Below are 10,084 nucleotides of genomic sequence, written 5' to 3' on the forward strand. Positions count from 1 at the left end.
ATCCCCACAATACACCAATTCATACATTACCCCAGTCTGTGTTATTTTATCTTTGCACAGACATCTACATACATCTACATTTCAAAACATATTTACCTCATGAAATAATTTGAATACCTGAATACCTTCATCTTTTTAGCACCTGCACTGTCAAGCAATGTACATACTCAACAAATCATTAATTTCTATACCCTTTATTATTGTAAATACCTATACAGTAAATTATGTTATCTTGTATGTACATTTAATTTTTCATCTTCAAATTATATACACTTTGGTCCGGTTTCACCCAAAATGATCATTCACTTAGCCTCATGTCATTTCAATCCTGTATAAACTACTTTGTTCTGATGAACACAGAGAAAGATATTTGGAAGAATGTTAGCCATTTTCAATTCTGTGATATAGTAAGAAAAATCATGATAGTCAAAGGTTTTCCTAAATTCTTCAAAATATCTCACTTTGTGTTCAACAGAACACAAAAAGATACAACATTATTTTCCAACTATGGTAGTGGATGAACTGAAAATGCTAACAATCTTAACAATATTTTTGTGTTAAACAGAACAAATACATGTTTGAAAAAACCTGAGGGTGAGTAAATGATGACAGAATTTTAATTTTTGAGTGAACTATCCCTTCAAGCCTTGTCTGTGTTATTGTTGTATTGCTGTACACTGCCTTATCATTTCAACCTACCGTCACTGACATCTGACAACTAGAAACCCATTAATTTTGTATCATGTAATTGATTCTTAATGAATTAAAAATGACATTAATTTAATTTAATTAGTTTTACTTATTTATCAAGGCACCTTTACGTTTACATGTACACTGCACAACATAGATAGTGACAAGAACAACAAATTATTAAAATACATAAATGAAGACATGAGCGAGAAATAGTTTTCAGAAACTCTGTTTTATTGATATATTACAACAAAATGTCAGACAGTCATAAGTTAATAAGAACGGCTGGATAATACTTTCCATAGTGTGTTCTGGGGTTGAGAATGAACTGGTCAAACCAGTCTAGTGAATATTTTCTAATGTTTCTAATAAATATTGAACAGGCTGTCCCACTAAAAGAAAATTCTCACATACACACATTTCTATTCAAACAGCTGAAACGTCAAGCTAGCTTGAGAACTTCAGAGACCATGACACCCAGACCATCAAAGATCTCATGGATGGGAGCGTTGCACATAAATGCACTGGTAGTCACCAGTTTGTTCTTCTTATCCACATGAACCTCGCCGACATTCTTATTCATGTGTCTGCAGCCCAGTTCCGTCATGGATTTCGCCACACCAGCGTGCGGCCACCTGCAACCGAGAGAAAGGTCTTAAATGATGGATCTAATGCAACGATATCATCAAAGACGTCGTTCGTACTCACTTCTCACACTCGGAGTCATGGCCGACGGTAAGCTCGCACCCTGGAATAACTTTAGCGGCCAGCACCGGGGAGATGCAGCACATGCCCATTGGCTTTTTGGCCTGATGAAAACCTTTAATGACCTTCTCCACCTGGGGCAGGACGGAGTACTCTTTGCCTTTGGTGGCCCAGTTGCACAAGTTTTTAGCCACACCAAATCCACCTGTTAAGTAAGTGGAAAATTCATTCTGCGATTCCTTGTGCTTTAACGTTTAGGTCGTTCCGTCAATGCAGTGATAAGGCTTTTTTTGCCCGTTTTAATTCAAATCTACAAATCTGTGACGTCATTACCTGGAATGATGAGCGCGTCAAAGGCAGTGACGTCTAGGTCGTTGAGGTCCGTGACTTCCCCCCGGGCGATGCGAGCACTCTCCTGCATCACATTCCTCTTGTCTGTCACGGGTTCACCTTTACAGTGGTTGACCACATGCATCATCTCCACATCAGGTGCAAACATCTGAACCTGCAATGCAGAGGGAGCTCCATGAAGTCACGTCTCAATGATGCAAAGCAGACGGTGAGGTCTACACAGCGTTTGTTAACGACATTTGCATCCTTTCAATTGGAATTGAAAAGTTTTACTTAAAGCAAATGTGAATGGCACATAACCCTGTTTTGTGTATCGACGTTACCTTGGCACTTGCTCGACTCAGGTGCACCATAACAGCAGACGCCTCGTGGACTTCTGTGCCGTCATACACTCCACAACCTGACAGGATCACCGCAACACGCTTGGCCATGTTATCTAGAGCGAACACAAACACACACTATTGTTACACGCTTCATTGTTGTACATAAACAACCGTGTAGATAGACACTAGCAGAATGAAATATTTAAATGGAGTCTCTAGAGAGGGTTGTCCAGGTTACACAAACTGCTTCCTGCCAGTTTCAAGTAAACAGACATTGTTGCCAAACAAACTTGTTTGCTTAATGTTTCTCCACATTTCAAGAAAAACACAATCAAAATAAGAATTATAACTCGTCGCTTTGGTACAGATAAAGATCTGATTGTAAATGAAAACATTATGAGATGAAATGCCAGGGCTGAAATGTCTACAGACACTCATGAGATTGTGATTTGCAGTTGTTGAGCGTAATGCAGCACTTACCTTAAAGTTAAAGTAGTTCAATCAGAAGGTACGTGAAGAACACAGCTTTGTCACTCAGCACCTACAGTAGATGAAAGAGTCAGGTACACGTCTTATATTCTTCCACATGAAGGTCCCTCCCATGAAGGCGTGTTAAAAAGTCAAGGACACACCCAGCTGCCTGGAAGGAAATAGGGATTTTTTTCTTTGTTTGTTCTAACATGCTTAGTCATGCCTTCTCATTCTCTCCCCACTCACCGGTGTTTATATTAACCACACTATAAAGACAGCATTTCATTTGCTTCGCTGGCTTACCAAACCAATGAAACCAATTTGGAAAAAATATCTTTATTTAAAGTCTTTTAAAAGGGTCATTTGTTTGCGACTGCATGAAGTCAGTTTTCAGCAGCCGGTTGCAAGAAACCCCGCAGACAAAGAAAAACCTCAGAAACAACACTGTTACAGTTAGAATGGAGGTTTTTCTTACTCTGAGGAGTTTGTGCAACCGACGGACCACACGTGTATGACATCATATTACAGTAACTCCAGACATCTTACATTTATATTTCACACTTACAATTCATTGTGAGATTTTACATAAAAAAATATTTACATGTTTGAATACGTTTATGCATAATGTGTGACCCAACTGAAAAACATTTTAATCAATACTGTGATGATTTTTAATCGATTTGTATTTTCATTTTATTGAACATTAAATTTTTTAAATGGCAAAGTTAAAATGAATCAATCAAAATAAATCAACTAAAGAAATAGAGAGTTTTTTATCAACTCTTTCTCTCTTATGTTTAACGGGAAAGCACCAGTAGAGCAGGAAGCAGAAGGAGTGTCGTGATGATGGGGAGGACGCCAGCGCTCGTGACGTCACTCGAGTGTATTAAAGCCCTGCGCGTGCATGTGCTGCGTCTCATGTTATGATGGCTCAGTCTGATTCACTTCACTTCTCCATCGGGATTCTGGGCATATCCGGCGGTAAGTTACAAAAAACACTTTTGAGACTTACGAATAATTCCGCCTGTTCTCAGGATATGTTGGAATAATTTATTTGCATTTAATGTAATTATTAAATGATGCTTTTGGCGGAAAACTTGTTTACACAAATTCGAAAATAAAATATTTTAAAAGAAATGTAATACTCTCTTTAATAGGATATATACCTAAATCTAGAAATGAATGTATTGATATTAGCCTATTCAATAGGCTATTCTACATATGAAGATGACATTATTTAATATGTTTTACCTGTTTGTTTATTTTTGTTATAAGCAGAAGATTTACCGGCAGAGAGCAAATCTAAAAAGTGCACTTTTAATAAACTATCGCAAACCCGAATTTCTTTTTAAACTTTCGATAGAAGTTCTGTACGTTCTCTGCTCAACTCTGTAGAGTTAAAAACTGATATAATATTGCTTATGGAGGTTGAGTTTACTATTAATTAATTGAAAATAATAATAATCATATTAATAGTAATAATAACTTCTAAAGGTTCTTTGCTGCTGCTGGTGAAGAACTATGCAGACTCTCCAGAGAAAGTGTTCATCACAGACACAGCTTTAGGAGTTCTGCTCCTCTTGTTTGCTGCTTTACTGGCTTATGCAGGTACAGTATGTGTTACACATCACAACACTATTATGAACAGTTATGTGTCATGAATGTGAATATTCGGCAGATAGAAATTGACCGTAACATTTGTTATGGGTCATTTGGTCAATCTTTTGGTCAGTATGATTGTTGTATATGCTGTAAAGAAATTATCATTTCTATAATATGAATTTAATAATTAGGATACATTATTGGTGTATGTTTATTCAAATAGAATGTAGGCTACCGAAAGTATATGTGTTCACATTACTGTATAAATTCGACATATCTCATATATACCAAAGTCTTTGATAGGAAAAGGTCCCGCACAGGAGCATACAAAACTGCATTTGTAAATGTGACGTGTAATGCTTGACAGTAAAGTATTATCCCCATCCCACCCTACCGTGCGTTTAAAGAAGGAAGCAATTGGGAAACCTGTCTGAAACAGTCCTGATTTTTGTTATTCTATTTGATGATGCTAGGAAAGGAAATGATGCAGTTCACCTTTAAACCCCTTGTCATATTGTCTTTATGTTCATTTTTGATCGCATAAACAGACTTTTCTTCGTTTTTTTCTCTCTCTCTTTCCAGGTGTATTACGCATCCAGTCCCACAGCTCACTCCTGGCTAGTTTGTGTCTGACAGTGTCAGCGCTGTGGTGCGGTTCAGGGTTAGTGCACATCCTAAGAGGCCAGAATATAATCAGTGGCAGGAACGTGCTGAGAGATGCCATGGTACCAGGCCTTGCAGCCTTTACTCTGGCACTACTCATTATCTGTGTAGTGGCTATCCTACATCACGAGGTGGTCCTGTCATTTATTGCCCTCTCGATATGTTTAGCGTGCGCCCACCAAATCGCCGGTCTGGCAGATTTGGGCTTTGGACAGGCGGCGACCGCTGCTTGTTACCTCATGGTCTGTATGGTGGGTGCTTACTTTGGAAGCGGCCGCTTGTTGTGTTACCTCACACAGAGAAATGTTCAGCTACCCGGAATTAGTTTACTAAACAAAGATGGCATCAAACCGACGCAGAGTCAAGAGGCTAATGACGTGGCGGCTGTTGGGATCATCATGAACCTGCTGTCGGCCAGCGTGCTAGCTTGTCCTTTGCTGGGTGTGGTCCCTAAGCTTTCCACTGCTCATGTGCCGTGGCTGTGGACCGCTGGTGTCTTCCAGCTGGGTGTGTGTGTGAAGATGTACAGGGCTATGGATACCCTGGCAGCCACTTTCTATGGCTTCACGTCTATTCTGCGCTTCACTGAGGGCTATACCGCCCTGGTGGCGGACTTGACACACCAGGTGCCCTATTCCTCAGTGCCTTTTCCAGTTGTTTTGTCCGTTCTGTTTTTTATTTTAGCTTTGTTTAACGTGCAGGGTGGATTCGTGAACCCCATCTACCAGCTTTTCTTCGTGGCGTACAGTATAACAATCGCAGCCGAACCCCAAAGCTTCTTTCAAAAGGGCACTCAAGGTGTCCAGGCTGCCATATTTGTCACGTCTGCCTGTGTGCTCTTTATTACTCTGTATAACAAAGTTACTGCAAATAAGATACCTACGGGTGCAGACGTATTTAAGAACCTAATGGCCCACAGTAGTAAATTTGTCCTACAAACCCATGACAAAGATCTGCATGCTCCTTATCTGGGCTACTCAAAATATGCGGACGCTGATGTGTTGGGCCACGCCTGCAGTGTCCTGGCGGCTTTTTCAATCACCGCCTCAGCTACTAGCGGAAACCAATTGGCGACGCTGATCCTACCATGGGCCGTTGTTTCAGGGGGTGTGTTGCAACTGCTGTGTGGTTTTGTTGCCTTCTCTCGAGGGAAGACCCTCGAGAGCACCACTTTCATCCTGCATGGCGTCATGTGGACGGTGTGGGGACTGACGCGTTTCGGTGGCCTCTACGGCGACGTCCGGGGCTTTCACGTTGCCGTGGGAATCATCAGTTTCATGCTCTTCAATGTTTTAGTGACAGCCGGGGCTCTGTTCCTAAACAAGGCGTGGTTCATCTATGCCTTCACCTTCCAACTCATACTCATCAGCTTCTTACTGGACGCAGTAGGCACGCTGCCCCGTGGCTACGATATTGCCGTGACCATTCTCTTCGGACTTGTCAGCTTCTACATCTTCTTGGCCAACATTTTTAACTTCACCTTCAAAAGTCCACAACTTCCGTTCGGCGATCCCTTGATCAAGCTAAGTGGCTTTGGAGGAGGCAAAGACAGTTGTCCCCACCTTTCAGCCAGGAGGTCCACATCGGTTCAGCAGATTGCGGGTGAGTTACTGTAGCATAAATAAATGGACCAGTAAATATGATGGGATCGTAGACCAACCGACTCTCTTCTTTTGATTTTCATAGAGATCATGAAGAATGGAGGCATATGTGGAATGCCCACAGACACCGTCTATGTACTTGTGGCTGCCTGCAATCGTCCACAGGCTGTTGAGAAGGCGTATAGGTCAGTAACTCTATGGTTTCATGTTCCTGTAGAAGAGTTTTTGATTTCTGTTGCTCCATTGGTTCCATTGGTGATAATGTGCTGTCCTCATGTCTCTGTAGGGTGAAAAAACAGGCAAAGGAGCGTCCCATGTCCTTATGGATTTCCTCCATAAAGCAGCTGGAGCCAGTCAGGCAACAGATCAGTCCTGTTCTCTGGGACTTCATGGAAGCGGCCTGGCCATCTTCCATTAGTTTAGTTATAGCTAGAGGTGGGTACACATGATGTACACAGAGTACACACGACACCTGTGATGTGCTTGATATTATTTATTGCAATAGAATGTAACCCAAACATCTTTCATTTTCAAGCTCCGTGGATGGACTTCTTTGGATTGGGCGAGTCATCTAAATACATCGGCACACCACAGAGCATCGCTATAAGAAACCCAGATTGTACTGTTGCTACACATCTCATAAATTTGGTAAGTTTTGCATCTCGCTCAAGGTCAGGTTGGAATCTGCCAAGATATAGTTCAACATTGCTTTTCTCGACTAGGTTGGCCCAATTGCTGTCACATCTGCTAACCCTACTGGTGAAGCTGACACAACCCACCATAACCAAGTTTATGCAAAACTTGGTGACAAGGTACTGAAGCAGTTTTGAGAGATTGGTTGGTATTAGCCACGGGAAGAGTGAAACCTCATTATTTATCTTAAATGAAGGTCGATGGGGTGTTGTGTGATGGGCCGTCACCAGAGAATATCGCCTCCACGGTAGTAGACTGCACTAAAATTGAAAGTGGCCAAATCGGATTTTTCCGTGTCGGTCTGATTCCTAAATCCAAGGTAACATACGTTCATTCCAGCTGGGAGACTTAACTATTTACAGTTTTCTAAATTTAACAGCTATTGTGTTTTGATTCTCCACAGGTTCTTCAGATCTTCGAGGAGATTCAGATGAGACACAGACACGGTCAGCTGAATTATGCTTTTGAGACTGATATCACAGATCCTCACAGACAACAGACAGATTCTCCGACAGATTTATCCGAGACGAACACAGACTCAGGTTTTGGTCATGTGATGCCTGCAGACTCACAGAGCTCTGTAGACCTCAACCAAACTGACCGACTGTAGAATGGAAATGAGTTGTAACAAAGACTGCCAAACACATCACTTTCCAATGTTTATTGAACGTGTGCATTTCCAATTTTCTACTTATTACAGCGTTTATTTATTAGTGAACCCAAATTCACTGAATGGGTCAAACTGAACAGGCCCCAATGAACACTTGGGCCCATGTTCATATTTATAAAGGAGCAAATAACAATGACAAACATTATAATTAGTAGATAAAAAGAACATCTTGTTCTTGTTATTTGTATAAGTGTTGATGGCTTCTGATGTAAATTATAGTGGTACTGTTGTTTTGTCTTTTTTTAGTATTTATTCTTTTCAGAAGGTTTATTGATGTATTGTGTAAACTGTAAGGTCTGTCTTTACATGAATGTTATTTTATTTCCAAATTGTATTGATGTGTTTTTATTATGGTGTAACCTTATTATAAAGAAGATTGAAAAGGCATGTCAAATTCTTGTTGTAAATAACATACTTTGCATTTAAACGCTACTTTTTTTTATCCAATATTATTATCTGTTGTTTTATTTCATGATATGTAATTCATTCGTAAGTTTCCTCCTACGTCACGCAGCCCAATGATTCCCCAAGGTCCTAGCAGGTTCACGCGCAAGTGCACTTTTCAAAAACAGAGCTTCTATTTTCTTGACAAACTAAAAGAAGTCAACTTTAATTTGTATATTTAGAATGATGAATCTAGAATGTACTGCATGTTGCTTTGTTCAAAAGCTTGATGCATTTAAGTCTACATGTCATAATAAAAAGGAACTATGCTTCTAAGCGCAGCCCAAGACCTGTAGTTCCAACAACACAACTTCTGCTTGCGATCAATTATTGGAACGATGGTTTCGGGAAACACTTGAATCGTTGAACTATGCTGGAACGACGGAATTGGCGACCATAGTTGTCTTAGATTAGATTAGATTAGATTAGATTAGATTAGATTAGATTTTATTGTCATTACACATATACAAGTACAGTGTAACGAAATGTAGTTTAGGTCTAACCAGAAGTGCAATTAGCAAGTGCAGGATATACAGTGTGAATAAATACAGAATACAATATTAGGAAAATACTATACAGTGGCCATGTACTATGAAAATATGACAGTCGGTATGTACTATGAACAATATAAACAGAAGGCTATATACTGTGAACATTAATGTACAGGTGGTTATGAACAGATAACAATATAGACTATATAATAGTGCAAGTGACTTGAGTGTGCATTAGTTACAGACATTAGCTATTAAAGTTACAGTGCAGTAGATGAGTTGATGCGGTTATTAAAGGTACAGTGCAGTACATGAGTTAATGCAGTTATTGAAGTTATAGTGCAATACATGAGTAGATGCAGTTATACATTTACAGTGCAGTAGATGAGTTAATGCAGTTATTAAAGGTACAGTGCAGTAGATGAGTCAATGTAGTTATTAAAGTTACAGTGCAGTAGATGAGTCAATGTAGTTATTGAAGTTACAGAGCAGAAAATGAGTTAGTGCAGTTATTAAAGTTACAGTGCAGTAGATGAGTTAGTGCAGTTATTAAAGGTACAGTGCAGTAGATGAGTTAGTGCAGTTATTAAAGGTACAGTGCAGTAGATGAGTTAGTGCAGTTATTAAAGGTACAGTGCAGTAGATGAGTTAGTGCAGTTATTAAAGGTACAGTGCAGTAGATGAGTTAATGCAGTTATTGAAGTTACAGTGCAGAAAATGAGTTAGTGCAGTTGTTGAAGTTACAGTGCAGTAGATGAGTTAATGCAGTTATTGAAGTTACAGTGCAGTAGATGAGTTAATGCAGTTATTGAAGTTATAATGCAGTAGATGAGTTAATGTAGTTATTGAAGTTACAGTGCAGTAGATGAGTTAATGCAGTTATTGAAGTTACAGTGCAGAAAATGAGTTAGTGCAGTTATTGAAGTTACAGTGCAGTAGATGAGTTAATGCAGTTATTAAAGTTACAGTGCAGTAGATGAGTTAGTGCAGTTATTGAAGTTACAGTGCAGTAGATGAGTCAATGTAGTTATTGAAGTTACAGTGCAGAAAATGAGTTAGTGCAGTTATTAAAGTTACAGTGCAGTAGATGAGTTAGTGCAGTTATTAAAGGTACAGTGCAGTAGATGAGTTAGTGCAGTTATTAAAGGTACAGTGCAGTAGATGAGTTAGTGCAGTTATTAAAGGTACAGTGCAGTAGATGAGTTAATGCAGTTATTGAAGTTACAGTGCAGAAAATGAGTTAGTGCAGTTGTTGAAGTTACAGTGCAGTAGATGAGTTAATGCAGTTATTAAAGTTACAGTGCAGTAGATGAGTTAGTGCAGTTATTGAAGTTACAGTGCAGAAAATGAGTTAGTGCAGTTATTGAAGTTACAGTGCAG

The 10,084-nt window shown here is 39.6% G+C and overlaps 2 protein-coding genes across 2 annotated transcripts; one reads left to right on the plus strand and one right to left on the minus strand.

Moving 5' to 3' along the window:
- Window positions 1–903: 903 nt before the first annotated feature.
- Window positions 904–2,641, minus strand: si:ch211-153b23.5 (uncharacterized protein LOC321177 homolog). The gene is made up of 5 exons (XM_056769954.1): window positions 2,550–2,641; window positions 2,070–2,182; window positions 1,729–1,900; window positions 1,399–1,600; window positions 904–1,325 (listed from the first exon to the last, which is right to left on the minus strand). Exons 2-5 carry the CDS (start codon window positions 2,175–2,177, stop codon window positions 1,133–1,135), a joined length of 675 nt encoding a protein of 224 aa, XP_056625932.1. The 5' UTR covers window positions 2,178–2,182; window positions 2,550–2,641; the 3' UTR covers window positions 904–1,132.
- Window positions 2,642–3,431: 790 nt separating this feature from the next.
- On the plus strand, window positions 3,432–8,494 carry si:ch211-153b23.4 (uncharacterized protein LOC335392 homolog). The gene is made up of 9 exons (XM_056769810.1): window positions 3,432–3,521; window positions 4,035–4,148; window positions 4,725–6,407; window positions 6,492–6,591; window positions 6,693–6,841; window positions 6,942–7,054; window positions 7,129–7,218; window positions 7,296–7,418; window positions 7,503–8,494. Exons 1-9 carry the CDS (start codon window positions 3,464–3,466, stop codon window positions 7,707–7,709), a joined length of 2,637 nt encoding a protein of 878 aa, XP_056625788.1. The 5' UTR covers window positions 3,432–3,463; the 3' UTR covers window positions 7,710–8,494.
- The last annotated feature ends 1,590 nt before the right edge of the window (window positions 8,495–10,084 follow it).

This window comes from Triplophysa dalaica, chromosome 16, assembly GCF_015846415.1.
Source record: "Triplophysa dalaica isolate WHDGS20190420 chromosome 16, ASM1584641v1, whole genome shotgun sequence".
NCBI classification, from domain to species: domain Eukaryota; kingdom Metazoa; phylum Chordata; class Actinopteri; order Cypriniformes; family Nemacheilidae; genus Triplophysa; species Triplophysa dalaica.

Excerpts from the sequence above, each read along its gene's own strand:
- si:ch211-153b23.5 (XM_056769954.1), bottom strand. The coding sequence starts at position 2,177 with ATGGCCAAGCGTGTTGCGGTGATCCTGTCAGGTTGTGGAGTGTATGAC. Across the intron at positions 1,601-1,728 it reads TGACGCGCTCATCATTCCAG|GTGGATTTGGTGTGGCTAAA; the intron begins GTAATGACGTCA and ends CTTACTTAACAG. Across the intron at positions 1,326-1,398 it reads CATGACTCCGAGTGTGAGAA|GTGGCCGCACGCTGGTGTGG; the intron begins GTGAGTACGAAC and ends TCTCGGTTGCAG.
- si:ch211-153b23.4 (XM_056769810.1), top strand. The coding sequence starts at position 3,464 with ATGATGGCTCAGTCTGATTCACTTCACTTCTCCATCGGGATTCTGGGC. Across the intron at positions 7,055-7,128 it reads CTACACATCTCATAAATTTG|GTTGGCCCAATTGCTGTCAC; the intron begins GTAAGTTTTGCA and ends TTTCTCGACTAG. Across the intron at positions 7,419-7,502 it reads GTCTGATTCCTAAATCCAAG|GTTCTTCAGATCTTCGAGGA; the intron begins GTAACATACGTT and ends GATTCTCCACAG.